The 15,949-nt window shown below is 45.8% G+C and overlaps 2 protein-coding genes and 1 long non-coding RNA gene across 3 annotated transcripts; 1 reads left to right on the forward strand and 2 right to left on the reverse strand.

Moving 5' to 3' along the window:
• The first annotated feature begins 884 nt into the window (after positions 1 to 884).
• On the forward strand, positions 885 to 11,581 carry si:ch211-217a12.1 (alanine aminotransferase 2-like). The gene is made up of 12 exons (XM_035618791.2): positions 885 to 1,113; positions 1,203 to 1,406; positions 4,711 to 4,800; positions 4,897 to 5,005; positions 5,201 to 5,334; positions 5,907 to 6,150; positions 6,733 to 6,812; positions 7,361 to 7,497; positions 8,432 to 8,606; positions 10,548 to 10,703; positions 10,784 to 10,896; positions 11,027 to 11,581. Exons 2-12 carry the CDS (start codon positions 1,260 to 1,262, stop codon positions 11,115 to 11,117), a joined length of 1,476 nt encoding a protein of 491 aa, XP_035474684.1. The 5' UTR covers positions 885 to 1,113; positions 1,203 to 1,259; the 3' UTR covers positions 11,118 to 11,581.
• On the reverse strand, positions 2,768 to 3,597 carry LOC118290974. Its single transcript, XR_004786517.1, has 2 exons — positions 3,360 to 3,597; positions 2,768 to 3,088 (listed from the first exon to the last, which is right to left on the reverse strand). It is a non-coding gene; the product is annotated as an uncharacterized LOC118290974 (long non-coding RNA).
• Positions 11,582 to 11,625: 44 nt separating the features above from the next.
• On the reverse strand, positions 11,626 to 15,907 carry pdia4 (protein disulfide isomerase family A, member 4). Its single transcript, XM_035618788.2, has 10 exons — positions 15,623 to 15,907; positions 15,046 to 15,223; positions 14,647 to 14,852; positions 14,406 to 14,544; positions 14,084 to 14,289; positions 13,621 to 13,779; positions 13,284 to 13,435; positions 12,906 to 13,062; positions 12,477 to 12,710; positions 11,626 to 12,297 (listed from the first exon to the last, which is right to left on the reverse strand). Exons 1-10 carry the CDS (start codon positions 15,696 to 15,698, stop codon positions 11,882 to 11,884), a joined length of 1,923 nt encoding a protein of 640 aa, XP_035474681.1. The 5' UTR covers positions 15,699 to 15,907; the 3' UTR covers positions 11,626 to 11,881.
• Between the last annotated feature and the right edge of the window lie 42 nt (positions 15,908 to 15,949).

Consider the following 15,949-nt stretch of genomic DNA (forward strand, 5'->3'; position numbering starts at 1 on the left):
GACCATGGGGACAACATGGTCAGAGAAGGATAGCTGGTCCTCCAATGTGACACCCAGGTTTTCATTAATTGGGGTGAGGGATGAAGCGGTGATTTTGATGTTGACATGTGATGGAGAGATTGAGACAAGACCGCGGGGTCATCTGGGTGGGAGGACACGTATAGTTGAGTGTCGCCTGTGTAGCGGTGAGTTGAGAAAGCCATGCGAGTGGCTAACTGAACCCAAGGAAGTAGTGTATATTGCATAGAGAAGGGGCCCCAGCATTGAGCCTTGGGGCACCCCTGTGGGGATAAGATAAGAACGTTTGTCATTGCCATGACACATTGAAGGAATGCCCAGCGAGATTGGATTCAAGCCAAGAAAGCACTTTGCCCTAAATGCCCATATCAGAAAGCACAGACTGGTAGCTCAGGGTATCAACTAATACTACTGATATGTCCACAAATAAGATAAGGACTGAGGCCTGAGCTGCTGCTCTGCGGCTGCCCTCAGGGCTCCTGTCGCAGGATAATAGAGCAATGTCAGTGGAGTGGCCGGTCCAACTCATTTGGGATCAAGGATGGAGTTTGAAAATGTCCCATTTAATCATGAGAAATCCCTCTGGTGGGGAAAGCAGAATGTAACGCTGGGGATGTTATCCGTAAACTAGCAACTCGGAAGTTGTTTGTAGCAATTTATTTATAATAAAAGTCATTAATTACAGATTAAATGTCACTTGTTTTCCCATCGAAAATGGCATCTCCTTACAATTAAGTAGAATAGTCTGTTATCCCTCAAAGTTTCCTCTTAAACTTCACACAAACCTGTTTCCCACTGCAGCACGCAACAACCCCCTCCCTTTGCATCACAGCTGTAATTAATCCGACGGCACGCAAAGGCGTCATTTTGGCAAAGGCGAGGCCGACGCCAGAGGCGAAGGTTGAGCAACAAGGGGGAAAAAAAGAGAAGAAGACACGAACTCTCCGACCAACCACGAGCCGGAGCGGGCGAGGCGTGGCGTGGCGTGGCGCCCGTGTGGGAATATGAACACGGAGGGACTCAACTGTCGGACGGAGCTCACAGGAGCAGGCGGAGACACCGAAGACGCAAACTGACAGTGCTGCGCGACGACCGGTAACAACGTGGACCCGCTCGCGCTCACTCACTGGCACCGTCTCTCTGCTTTGAATGTTTCTCACGTCTCGTTCTTCTTCATGTTCCAGATATCCCTGGTCAGCAGCGTGCGCGTGACACAACGACGACGACCACAACAAAACAAAATGTCCCAACAGGCAGTGGACGGGGTCCCGCGTCGGGGCAAGGTGCTGACTTTGGACAACATGAACCCCAACGTGAAGCGGGTCGAGTACGCGGTGCGGGGCCCCATCGTGCAGCGGGCGGTGCAGATCGAGAAGGAGCTGCGAGAGGTAAAGTGTGCAGAATAAGAAATGTGACCATATGTGTGTGTGTTGCCACTGATCTTATGGACAGTCAAAAAGTTCCAATACAGCTGTGTAGAAAATACAAAGGGGAATGGGAGGCGCGCACATGAGTGTGGGAGGCTGACAGGAGGATGCAGCTGCACAGCTGTTGATCTGCCTCGACAGCTGGAATCCAACTTTAGTCAAAAGACAGATACGGGTCCCTTTCTTCTTCTTCTTCTTCTTTTAGCTTAAAGCTGTTGATTTTTATATATAAAAAAAAAAATTTGACAAAGCACTGCAGCTTCACAATATGTGAAAATGAAAAGTGCCTTTGGGTGCATTTGGCACAGGCCAGCTATAGACTGAGCAAACAAACACAAAAGTTATCTCCTCACTCTGGTTCCTTCAGATATGAATATGTTTTCTTTTTTTTTTTAAAGGGAGAGGAAGAAGTGTGGGTTTTTTTTGTTTTTTTTGCTGACTGGCTGAGAGAGTAGAGAGGCAGGACATAGACAGTAGGTCAGCCTTTTTAAAGTGCTCTCTCACCAGTGCGTCCGTTATGTTGTGCTTCTGCAGTCCTCGTTTAAAACAACTCCTGTTACATTCTGCTGTGGTAATATTGATCTGTCCGTTCTTTACTTAGGAAGGGCAAGCAGCTCGAACATGGGGGTGGGGGGGGGGGGAGGGGGAGCATTTTAATGAGCTGTAATGCAACTCTCTGCAGTTATGTCCTCTTCACAGGACACGCAGCGAGCTTGGGTGGGCACATGGAGTTCTTCTACACTTTACTCCTCTCTAGCCTGAGGTGGTGGCAGGACTGGTGAGAGTGGAGGATGTGTATTTTGTGGATGGTTATTACATAAGAAGAGAGGGGTGCATTCTCTGCCCTGTTTTGTCTCTGCGACGTGCCCACCTCCCTCCTCCTCCTCCTCCCCCCCCCCCCCACACACACACACACGGGAAAGACTTCATTGGGAGAGATCGCTGCAGCTGTGAGGCCCAGCACCGTCTGGGGCCTCTCTCTCTCTTCAAGGAGGTTAATGAGCAGTAGCCCCCAGTTCTGGTTCTTGGTAGTCCACCAGTTTTTTTTTTCCTCCACTCAGAAAGGGAAAGCCAAAAAACCAACTCAAAGCTTAATGTTCGACTGGAGTAACTAGAATCCCAAAACTTTTTTTTGTTTAGGGAGTTTATGTTAGACAGTCAAATCCAAAGTCCAGAGGACAGTGAGAGTGTAATTTGAAATACAAACATTAGTTAAGACCAAGCTGCTTTAATGCATCATCTACTGAGAGTGTACTAGGTTAACACGACTTCTATTAAATAGTGTTTTGCATGACACAAATACTGTATGGGCTGAAAAGAAAAACGTTTCCTCATTCCCTTTTATTTTCACCTGTGAGAAGGCACCTCACACAAATGTTGAAAAGAAAAAATAAAATAAAAAATAACAATTCTGTCAGGTCAAGTGGGTTTGTGTGGCTGCAGTTGTCCAGTCATCTGGGGAGGGGGGTGGGGGTCCGCTTCCTGTCAGATCTGGGACTTTTGCCGATGGCTCAGCAGATTTTATGCAAGTGCATGCGTGTGCTGGTGCAGTGGTGACCCTTGTAAATCCTTACGCAGACATCTGGCATGACAGTGGCTTCACTGCAGTGAGCTAATTCAGGCGTGGGTCTGGATTCCAGCTGCTGGCAAGTCCGCATTGTGTGTTACAATAAAGGGAGAGAGATAACAGAGCAAGAGATTGCCCCCCCCCCCCAAAAAAATCATCCGATTCTCAAATGTCCCGTGACTGTGCCGCTTCTCTTCCGAGTGAACTGACAAATTAGTTTGGTGTATATAGTATTGAGTTAGATACATCACATGGGCAAAGCAGCCGTGGTCCTTTTTCAATTTGCCTCAGTAAGCGATTGATTGAGTGCAGTTCAAGTTATTTCAGCCTGAGCGAACCTCTCTTACCTCATAAGACTGAGTGACGTGTGAATTAGGGACGCTGGTCGGGCCGGTCTCTATTCATCCCGGTGACACACAGGGCTTCTTGGCCCGGTGCACCGGTCCGGCCTGTGTAATCAGTGCCTGGTGCTGACAGAGCAGGAGAGCTCGTTGCTGAACCCGGGGATGCGACTGGCTTCTCTCTTTCCCACAGAACAGCAGCCTCTTTGTTCTGCGCAAGAGAGCAGGCGGGACAAGGACTGAAAAGGAAACGTGCCGCATCTAGTTACTTACATTTCAAACATACTCACGTCTGACTTATTTCTCACCCTAAAGAGCCTCGCAGGTCTCCCTCTCGCGACCATGCAAGAACGGAGAAATTATAATTTTGACGTATATTTTGTTGAGGAAAGTTCACGATGTGCCCATGGCGGCCCCTTTTCCTGTTTTTTTTATAGTGTAAAAGAAAGGGGAGCTGAATCATGATAAGGTTCATGGAAACAGAGTCTTTTAAAAGATGTTTAAAAGGACTTTTATACATGAGCGTAGTTTTCCTGTGTTCTGAGTAAACAGGTTATGGAATGTTTTTTTGAAAACAGGTTATCTGCATACTGGAGAGCACGTTACATTGTTTGATAAATAGCAGCTGATGTGACACGCTGCGACCAGCGAACAGACCCACAGGCACCAAACCAGAGCTTGCACGATCCAATTAGGCCAAAGAGACGCAGACAAGGGACATGCTGATTCAATACAGAGGAACAGGGAGCAAAGTGGTTCAGATGAGGAATAGAGTGAGCTCTTCATGCACTTTCTTAGTAAGCCAGCAATTTTTTGAGTGAGACCCCAACCAAAGAACAGTGAGGAGTTTGTGTTTCTGAGCCCCAGCAGCAGCAGCAGCAGCAGCAGCAGCAGCAGCAGCGTCATCAAGCAGAGGCCAGAACCGACTCCAGCCAGGGTCTTTGTAAAACAAAAGGGAGCCAATGAGAGAAGATGTATGCCTGGGTGTTCAGGGGCCCCAGGGGGGGAGATCTTTGTGAGGTGAATGCAAGTGGCTCTGATTTGATTTTCCTAGAACTCATTTCAATTCCCCACCACTGAGGGCCCTGCGTGGGACAAATTGAAGCTTTACCAAATACAAGTGTTCCTTTTATCGTGATAGGATTTGAAACATGGGGGTTTAGAGAATGTCTAAGGCCTGTAAACCAATATCTCTAAATCAAGTTTCAACTTCCTCTTGACTCGTCAGGTCCTTCCTTCACACCGACCTGACTAGACACACATGGTCTCTGTCACTGTATGTGGGACTGAAATAACAGAAAAAGACACCAGGTTCTCCCCCTTTTCCCCCACCGTGTCTGTTTTTACTCCTCCTCAGGGAATAAAGAAACCGTTCACAGAAGTCATCAAGGCTAACATCGGCGACGCCCACGCCATGGGTCAGAAACCAATCACGTTTCTCAGACAGGTTGGTCCACTGTGTTTACCTTTGCCTCAAGCCAATAGAGGTGCTTGTGTCTGCCACAACATTCAAATTATTTGATTTTATGTTTGTTTTTTTAAGGTCTTGGCTTTGTGTTCTTACCCCGAACTCCTGGAAGACGACAAGTTTCCGTCCGACGCCAAGAAAAGAGCGCGGCGTATTCTCGAGGCCTGCGGCGGCCACAGTATAGGTCAGACAACTCCCCTTTGTTCCCACCAACCACTTTAGCAGCCACCCCTATGCACGTCACTAGCTTCTCCCTCCGTTTGGGTATCCATTAATCATTTATTTTTGGACGTCTGAGTCCGTGCACTGTTTAAACAGAACGCGAACTGATCGATGCGTCATGTACCTGTCCATATCAAAGTTCACTCATGTCCCCTAGGAGCCTACAGTGCCAGCCAGGGGATCGAGTGCATCCGCCAGGACGTGGCGGCCTTCATAGAGAGGAGAGATGGCGGGATCCCCTCCAACCCCGACAACATCTTCCTCTCCACTGGGGCCAGCGATGCCATCGTGGTATGAGTTACACGTCTTACTGTCTCTCCTGCATAAAAGCACTGACGTACTTTGGCCAGAGCTGTTTCACCAGCACCTGGTGGAGTGAGGCCTGTGGTTCTGTTCTGAAGTCAGCCTCTGTTAATTTTATACCGAGCCATACTTTGCACACGTGGGACATCAGTCCTCGCTCAGACCTTTGTCACTGTCATTTGAGCTTTCTCTGGTTTTGTGCAAACTAATCAGGCTACCGAATGGCCTTAAGGTACACACCCTATTACTGCCCTGCAAGATATCTGCTGCTGCCTGCAGTTGTGTATTTGTATACTGTATATAGGCGTGTTCGTTTACTCATAATGTCAAGAAGTAGATTTGCTCTGCAGTTAGATAGCACATGTACTGCTGGATGTATGTCGGCCTTCTAGTCTGTAGCTGGTTGCTCAATGTATGTTGCCAAATAAGCAGGCCTGATTGGTTGTACTAATGGTTGTCCAAATTTTAGAAACTTTATATACATTTTCCAAAATAAAGGTATCTGTCCCTTCTACCTACTCAATTGTTCTCCTCTCCTTCCCCACAACTCTGAATTCCAGACCATGCTGAAGTTGCTGGTGTGCGGTGAGGGCCGCGACCGCACGGGAGTGATGATCTCCATTCCTCAGTACCCTCTGTACTCGGCTGCCCTGGCTGACCTTGGCGCCGTGCAGATCAATTACTACCTGGACGAGGACAAGTGCTGGGGGCTGGACGTCACCGAGCTGAAGAGAGCCCTGAATGAAGCGCGGCAGCACTGCGACCCTCGCGTCCTCTGCATCATCAACCCTGGAAACCCCACAGGTGTGTCTGCAGTCTGTTGTAGTTTCTCCATTTTGAAAATTAAATCAGTGGAGCGGAGCAAGTTTCTATGCTAGTTTCAGACTGATGCAACTTTTTTAAAAAATCCAGCTCCCAGGTTTTTAAACTAGCACCGTGGGCATATTTGACTTATACTGAGGCATGGCCAGGCTCATTGATGAAGTGCTATGCTGTGGCAGCAGAGAGAGATTGTGCTATTGAACAACAAAAAATGTATCTGTTTTTCGCCATTGACCTCAGATCAAGATAGTAACATGCACCTACACTCTGTTTGTTATACACACAGGGACATGCAGCAGTAATGACCAGTGAAATTGGCCAATTAAGTTCTCTCTTATTATTTGAAAAATCCAATCTACCAGGAAATAGGATTGATTTATTGCATGTTACATCCAAAACACACCCATTATTATTCAGTAAAACCCTTCTAAACTAGCCAAAGTGGGTTTAGAAACACTGTAAATTCACTTGCTCTAGAGCACTTAGCTTGAGCCCGTAGACAATTCTTGATCATAAATTCTTGATCGTTTCTTATCACCGCACACTGGTTCTCCTGTTTGACAGGTCAGGTCCAGAGCAGGAAGTGCATCGAAGATGTGATACGATTTGCTAAAGAGGAGCATCTCTTCCTCATGGCTGATGAAGTAATTCTAACAACAAGACATTTCCTCCATTTTCCCCCACCACACTCACAGTTTTTTCCAAAAGCTGGTGTTTTGTTTTTTCAAAGGCTGACGGTCTTCTTTCACATCATTATATGCGATCCAGCCTAAATTATAATATCCTTGAAAGTCCCCCCAATACACACACACACACACACACACACACACACACACACACACACACACACACACACACACACACACACACACACACACACACACACACACACACACACACACACACACGCACACGAAAACAATGTTAATAATAATAATGTTAATATATGTACACTGAACAATATAATGCAATCCAGTACAGCACCAGTACTAACTACACTATGGTCATGCATAGGTACATTTTAATAATAATGTGAAATTGATAACATACTCATCTTAGCTCATTACGTGTACAGACTTTGAATACAAAACATGATTTGCTAGTTTTGTTTATATTAATTTAATGTTATTCATATTTTTTTTCTGCGTGTGTTCAGATATTTTTACATTGAAGTTGTTCTCCCACGTTTTAGGTCTACCAGGAGAATGTGTATGCAGAGAACTGCAAATTTCACTCCTTTAAGAAGGTGTTGTTTGAGATGGGACCAGAGTTCTCCAGCACAGTGGAGATGGCCTCCTTCCACTCCACCTCCAAATGCTACATGGGAGAGTGAGTAGCTACACACACACACACACACACACACACACACACACACACACACACACACACACACACACACACACACACACATGGCTCAGGACACAGGAGGGACAGCTCCTTCACTCCGCAAATTGACAATATGTCACCCGGCAAGACACTGAACCCAAACTTGCCCCCTGACAGTGTGTGAATGGATGCATGAATTATTAGCTGTTTTCAGACATAAACTCCAGAAAAGTTCGGAAAATTGGGTCTGGACATTTTCCAGAGTTTGCTGTTCACCGAAGACTGTCCGAGTCGGACGCAGTATGAAAATTTCTGGAACATTCAGGGGTGGCGCCTGGGTTGAGCGCCCACTTGTTCGCCGTGAATCTTCAGAAAAATTGTCCTGCTGTATATTGTAATGATATTTTCTGGAAACTAAGGGGCAGTCCATAGCAACATTTTTGGACATTTGCGTTCTCCCATGCAGCCCTTCTAGAAAAGTTCTAAAAAATGTCCAGACTTCGGTGAATGTCTGAAAGCATGATCAGCTTTTGCCTGCTGAAAAAAAGTGACCTGTGCTTAATCTGTTTCTATTTTAGAGATCTAGAGATGCTTCATCACATCTTTAAGAGTAGGAAAGAGATTTGAGCTTCATGCATTAAGCACACTGTTGATGTGTCCGTAGCTCGTGTCCATCAGACACGCAGTCATGACAAAAGCATTGTGTGGTTTGAGGATCCCATTAGGTTGACAGTCATTTGTGCCTTCTTATCTCCAGTTTAGAAGATGTATTGCTCCTTTTGTAGTTGGAACTCGTAGAAGTGGGCTGGTAGGAAAATTTCCCGTAAAATATCCAAAGCAACATTTGCAGACATGTGCGTTCTCACATAGAGCCCTTCTGGAAAAGTTTAAAAAAATATGCCGACTTCAGTGTGTCTGACTTCCCTTTTGTCGTCAGGTGTGGATTCCGTGGAGGTTACATGGAGCTGATTAACTTGGACCCCGAGGTGAAGGCCCAACTCATCAAACTGGTGTCGGTGCGTCTGTGTCCCCCCATTCCCGGACAGGCTCTCCTGGACCTGGTGGTCAACCCGCCGCAGCCCAATGAGCCCTCCTACACCACGTTCACAAAGGTTTGATAAAAACACACCTTGGAATCCCTGTGAGTGCATGCAAACACTGAATATTCTTACATTGTCACAAGACTATCACAAGACGTAATCCATGCCAATGCCTGTGTTGAGCTCGCTTAAGTCCACTCGCAGCACTGGGTCAGTTGTGAATGATGACCTGCGTTTAGAGATTCAGAGATGTTTGATCACATCTTAAAGAGTAGGAAACAATTTAGAGCTTCATGCATTATGCAGGCTGTTGTAGTGTTTGTGGTCAGACAAACGTGTGTCGTTCATGTCTCCAGTCGCTGAGGATTTATTGCTCTATTTGTATTTGCAGTGCACAACTGCATTCTTCAGCATCAAGGACTTTATAAAACCGATGTTTAGCATTGTCTATATTTTTAAGGCCCACCTACTGTCATAAGTGACTTTACAGAGGAGTTGATGACAGCCCATAGTAACCAGGAATATTGAACAAATATTCATGAGTGCAACAGTCAACCACACAGAATACAAATTTAAAATCTTCACAGCCAGTGCACCCAAAGAAGGAAACCTCTCCCCGAGTCATCTTACATCGTAATTGGTATTCTGTTTCTCCCTTCCACGTTCACCTGAAGATACAGAGCACCCTGCAGAGTTCAGCAGTGAGTGAGAGATAGTGGTCCAGTGTGTCGTAATGCTTCATAGTGTCCTTCCGCTGTTGGCCACAAGGAGGTGTGGGGGGCTAACTAATCCTGAGTACCTATTAGATAGATAGATAAATACTTTATTCATCCCAAGCTGGGAAATTCTGGTGTAGCAGCAGCACGTTTCACACAGCACAACCATCACACGTTAAAAAATATATACAATATTTACACAATAAATTTAAAATATACGAATTGCCAAAAAATATATAGAAATTAAGTATAATAAATTCACAGAATTTACATGAAGTATTGACAGTGGAACAAGGTCTATCTGTCAGTCAGATGTGAGGTGTTATAGAGTTTTGTGGCTTGTGGCAGGAAAGATTTCCTGTAACGGTCCTTGTGACAGCGAAGCTGAATCAGCCTATTGGAGAAGGAGCTCCACTGTCCGTCCAGTGTGAGGTGGAGAGGATGGTCCGGGTTATCCATGATGGATAACAGTTTGTTCATAGTCCTCCTCTCCACCACAGCTTCAAACGCGTCCATCTTGCAGCCTATCACGGAGCCAGCTTTCTTGATCAGTTGGTTCAATCTATTCGTGTCGCTGGCTCCGATGCTGCTCCAGTACAGTAGAACAGTACACTTGCAACAACAGACTGATAGAACATCTCCAACATCCTGCTGCACACATTAGAGGATCTCAAATTCCTCAGGAAGTAGAGTCTGCTATTAAAAGACTCAGAAGTCCACACCTAAACCTCAAAACAAGTCCCCTCCATTTTAGGGGCTCCTCCAAATGCAGCTTTACTTGCACAAAATGTGGAGAAGACAACCAGTGTTTGTTTTTTATTTTGTTTTTTTTGAAGCAGCAGTTCTCCCACAGGTTCATAGATCAATAAAAATGTAAATAGTGGGAGACTGGCATTTTACTGTAACTCCAACTGGTGCATGTGAGGTGAAAACACTTAACAACACAAAGTTATGTGGATGATTTACTGTGAAACATGTACCAGTTTACCACCGATATCTTACTTGGTCGCCTCTTAAACAAGGGCACCCAGACCTGTATGCTGCTTCAACAGAACACTTGCATTCCCATCTCCAGCTGACCTACATATAATTTAAAAAGTCATAAACTCAAAAAGTCAAGATTTGCCCCATCTCGCAAAAAACTAAACAAACAAACGGAACCAATCACATAACCTCCTTGGCGGAGTTTGACAGCCTCCACATCCTCATACGGACCCCCCTCCCATTTTTTTGTTTGCATATTACCATTGGCTTGACATGTAAATCCTGACAGTTTTACCATTTGCTTCCTTTCCAGGAGCGGACAGCAGTGCTAGCAACTCTGGCAGAGAAGGCCCAACTCACAGAACAGATCTTCAACACAGTGCCTGGCATCACGTGTAATCCGGTCCAGGGGGCCATGTACACCTTCCCACGCATCACTCTGCCTCAGAAGGCCATTGATGAGGCCAAGGTCTGCTCTATATACACCCCGCATCAACCTGATTTATTTGACTGTACAAAATATGAGTTTGTTTGTGTGTGTGTCAACAGAAAGAGGGTCAGGTCCCAGACATGTTCTACTGTATGAGGCTGCTGGAGGAGGAGGGGATCTGTCTGGTGCCAGGTAGCGGCTTTGGACAGCGAGAGGGAACATTACACTTCAGGTTAGTACAGCGACTTAGGCAGTCTCACTACACATTGGATTTTTTTTTTGTCATTTAAACGAGACAAGAATATTTTCAAGCATTTAACCACACCTTTAACTCAAGCCCCTCTCTGTCTTCCTCTGCTCAGGATGACCATCTTGCCACCCACCGAGAAGCTGAAGATGGTGCTGCAGAAGATCTGCGACTTCCAACTGCGGTTCACACAGGAGTTTTCCTAACATTCCTCCAACCTGAGCTGCAGCCCAAGAACAGACTCGTTCAGTATCTCCCAAGTGCCTTTGAGCCCATTTAGGATCAGTGAGGAACCTCGAACTGTTCCTCCTGAAAACCAGTAAAAACATGTGCAATCCAGATTCCCTGCTCCTATGTACATACGGCACGTAGAAGTTGTAATGATGTTCAGTACTTGATGAACTTAGCCGGCCAAGTTTGTAAAGTTCAGCAGTTTTAGATAATAAAATATTTCAGATGTCCTTGTTACAAGTGCACCACTCTACTGCCAAGACATTTTTTTTTTTTAATAGCCCCGTTAGGTGATTAACCCGACAGCCTGTAGAGATTCTGTTATTGAGAATGACTGAACACTGGCATTTTTATTTTTTAAGACAAACACTTACAAAAAATACCTTTTTAAGTGTTTGCAATGCTGAACCTTTCATTTGAAATATATTTGACAAACCTGTTCTGGCTTGTACCTGTAATCATTCGAAGTAACACAGAGTCACGTTTGAGTGTTGGCACAACGCCGCCATCATTTTCAAAGATTTATTTAAAAAGACTTAAATCTTCAACAGTTCTTACACATGCCTTTTTTTTTTGAAATGAAAGAAAGCAGAATCTCTTGGAATGAACAGAAACTAAAATTATGATTGACCGTGGTAATCATCACCGCAACTCAGTAACACCGTTAACACCTCAGGGTCCTCCAAGTCTCTGCCCGAGCACAGCAAGAGTTCTTAGCTACCGGTCAGGAGAGAGCGGTTCAAAGTTCATCTCTCTCCTGTGATAGTTTTGTGGCGTGCTTTTCCAAAAACTTGCTCAGTGCTTCTACTGTTCTGTCTCCGCCTTCGAACTTGACAGGGCTCTGCTTGCCATTGCTCGGGGCAAAGTATATCGTGGGGAAGCCTTCCACCTTGTAGCTCTCGTCTGGCACATCGTTGGCTGTGGAGTCCATCTTGGCGATCACCAGGTTCTTCTCTCCTTTGTACTTTTTGCCCAGAGCCAAATAATCAGGCTCCATTTTCTTACAGTGGCCGCACCAGGGAGCGTAGAACTCGATCAGGACGTCCTTTTTCGTGTCCATGACGATCTCGTCAAAGGTTTTCCCAACCACAACCTTCACTACACCATTGTTGTTCTTTGGCACCGGCTGGGACTTGATGATGGGTTTGAGCTTTCCTGTGAAAAAGACAAAGAAGTTGTTTACATATTAATCTGAGAAAGAATATTGGAGCCAATCAAATTAGTCCATATAATTGATATTCATTTCTAACTGATTCTCTCGACGATCAAATTAATGTCTCACTTTATATGTGAAACTTTCTACAAAATGTGAAGAAAAAACAACAACAACTCACCTTTCTTAAAGGCGACAACAAAGTCATGCAGCACCTCAGAGTCAAACTCCTCGGGCTCCATAGCAAACTTTTTGCCACCGTCGGCCAAAATTCCCACGTTCACTTCTTCTCCACTGTCACTCAGGCCCATGCTCTTCAGCTCCTCCGCGAAGTCTTCCTCATCGGCGATGGCGAACGTGTACTCTGGGAAGTCTTTAGCCACCTTGAGCACCTTGGACCTCCAGAACTGCGTAGCTAAAGAACAATAGAGGATTGAAATTAAGAGCCAAATTGCTAAAACATTTTGTTGTTGGTTGATGAGATTGTGTTACTGTACAACAACGTTAGAGGTTGGCTGGAATCTTTATTCTACATTTTAAACAATTAAATCTGCCAAATTAAGCTGCAACAGAGATCAGACCAAATAAAACTGCAGTTTAACAAACTCACCTTTCCTGTAATCAAAGCTGAAGTCGACTCCGTAGTACACGACCACCAGGGGGCGTTTGGTGTAGCGCTTCGCATCGTTGCTTGGCTTCCTGTGGCCCACCAGGGGAGTCACGTGCTTTTTGAAGAACTCCTGCACTTCGGACACTGATGTCGAGTCCTGTGCAGTTAAAAAGTTGTTAGGTTATAATGTGAAACCAGAGATTTCTTTACAGAGTTGGATACAGCAGCACCAAAAATGGCAGAATTAAACCTTGCATTGCTGACTGTTTATTTCTTCCACTAATATTAAAACTAGAAAGAGAACGCCAGGGTTTCATACCCCAATAAAACAATTACAATCCAACTAGTTAAAAGAAAAATAAACCAACTGAAATGTACCTTCACTGTGAGTGAGTGTGACGCCGGCTCATACTTGGAGCGGAACTTCTCAGGCTGAACAACGACAATCTGACCGGGCGATGCTTTGAGCAGTTTGGCCACTTCAGAGCTGAAGGCGTGACGGAAGGTGAAGTCTTCCCTCAGTGCATTACCTGCCAGACACGAGCAACAGTGAGAATAACATCCACGGGTCTCAACTGTACAGGTTTAATTTCATAACACTATGGCAAGAAATTAGGAGATAATTTGTACGATATGTTTTGTAAAATGGTCCACAGTACAAATACAAACTACAAAAGCATTAAACAAATCTTACAGAGATAATCTCACTACTTACAGGCCTCGGTGTAGATCTCGTATTCTGCGTCCTGTTCGCTGGAGAACAAGCCGACTATAACGGCCTCATCACCGTCCTTGATCATCTCCTGTACCTGCTTTACTGCCTGGACTTGTTTGGAGGGAGGCCCCGCCTGCTCACCCATGTAGTTGACAATGCCTGAAGAGAAAGTGAGGTGGATGAATAGAAATTAACTTGCTTGTGGCAGAGCGCCATAGTCTAATTTGCTCCGTTACAATTTCAGAACAGTCCAATTTCTTTCTCTTCTCATGAGATAAAGATCTCTAACTTTCGTTCTCAGCAGCCCCCACCCCTCCCCCTCTCTTTCACCACCATACTAATCAACCCTTATCGGCCTGTACCCCCTCACCCCCTGCCACAGACTGAATCTAACTCTGTGGGAAGCCCTCTTTCACATACACGGACAACACCAAAGAAAGGTGTGACTCAGTACAAGCCCTACCATAATTCTCTCTGGGTCCGTTGTAGTCAAACATCTTGCCCTTCCTGAAGATCTTGAGGGTGGGATAGCCCGTGACCTCAAAGCGCGTGGCGATTTCGCTCTCCACGGTGGCGTCCACCTTGGCCAAAGGAATGGGAGGAGAGCGCTGGGTCAGCTCCTTGGCGGCCTTCTCGTACTCTGGAGCCAAACTCTTGCAGTGTCCGCACCTGCAGGTTGATTGTGACAGGCAAATAATGAGAGACACTTCATTAGACTTAAGAGCTGCTATTAATTTACCTAACATTTACAGTGACAATCTGTATTTCATAACCAACAGACTAACCATGGGGCGTAGAACTCCACCAGGATGATGTCTGCGTTGTTAACGGTCTCATCAAAGTTGTCTTTGGTCAGCACCAGTGTCGCCTCAGGAGGGGGCTTCCAATCTGGCTGGGCCACCTCTTTCACCCGATCCACAATGGCTGCAGCAAACAGACGTTCAACATATTGATGTTTAGAATCTTTTTTAAAAAGGAAGAAGTGTTGTGCTGAGAGAATGCTTCGACTAAATTAACTGTTCCTACCCTTCTGCGTCCTGTCTCCCTCATAGTCCACTGCCTCCCCATTTTTGAGGATCTTGATGGTGGGATAGCCTGACACTTCGAACCTGCTCGCCAGCCCGCTGGCTACGGTCGCGTCCACCTTGGCCACAGGCACAGGCGGGTCGTTCTCCTTGAGAGCCTCTGCGATTTTTTCATACTCCGGGGCGAACTGTTTGCAATGGCCACACCTGCAAAGGACAAAATAAATAATACAGAAATATTGTGAAGCTCGTCAGGATATGAAAAGAAAGAAGCTGTGTGGGGGAAAATGGTTTGGACTTTGGACAATTTCAACTCAACTCATTTGTGGGTTTCCTCAATTTTTTACATTTTGACAGCCACCAAAATTAAGGGTAATACCATTACAGCAAAGGAACATACCACGGCGCATAAAACTCTACCAGGACCGTGTCCTTCCCCTCAATGAAAAGCTCATAGTTGTTGTCGTTGAGAATCAGCACCCCGTTCTCTTCTTTCACCTCTGTGCCATCTCCTTCATCCTCATCTTCATCATCATCGCTGTCCTCTTCATCAGCCTCCTCTCTCTCCTCTGTAACATCTTGTGGCAAGAAAAAAAAACATGCACACAGGTTGATTTCAGGAGGAGTTTGATGGTGTTTGTTCAGACAGGGCAGGTGAGGACGTGACATGTAGCAGGTTGACAGCAGCATATATCCTGTCAAGTGACTGAGGGCGAGCACAATGTTGCCCACTGACAAGAGTGAGGTCAAACTGATTTCGTCTTTTGGATGAGATTTCAAGGGGCCAGGTAATTGCATATTTGTGCATGTGGCACTTTCGTTATCATTATCCATCCTGTTAGCTAGCTTGCTAACATGGCTAACTACAGTATCCCCAGTAACTCAGCTAGCTAGTTACAATAACTTCCAGGAAACAGACAGTGTAGCTTTAATTCATTAACTTGCGCAGGTGTGTACTAATCACTAATCGCACTTACCTTCTTCACACCTGCTGACAGTTGCAAAAAGAGCAACGCCGAGCAGCACGAGCAGCAGCAGGGCGACCTTCCTCATTGTCCACACGGATGATGCGGCCGCGTATCGGCGACGTATGCCTCCCGGACAGTAGCCGGCTAATTCAAACGTGTCTGCAGCACCGACCCGCAGTCCGGATTAATACTGACGTGTGTGTGTCTGTCTGTGGGACGCCTCCGGACTCGAGATCTCATCCACACTGATCACTTCAGAACTCGCGCAGGCCGCCTCCTCCGTCTGGAACTTGTCTGAGTTGCCACGTTGTGATTGGCCCTCGTCGTCGGCCCGTG

Source organism: Scophthalmus maximus, chromosome 21 (genome assembly GCF_022379125.1).
Source record: "Scophthalmus maximus strain ysfricsl-2021 chromosome 21, ASM2237912v1, whole genome shotgun sequence".
In the NCBI taxonomy this organism is placed as follows: domain Eukaryota; kingdom Metazoa; phylum Chordata; class Actinopteri; order Pleuronectiformes; family Scophthalmidae; genus Scophthalmus; species Scophthalmus maximus.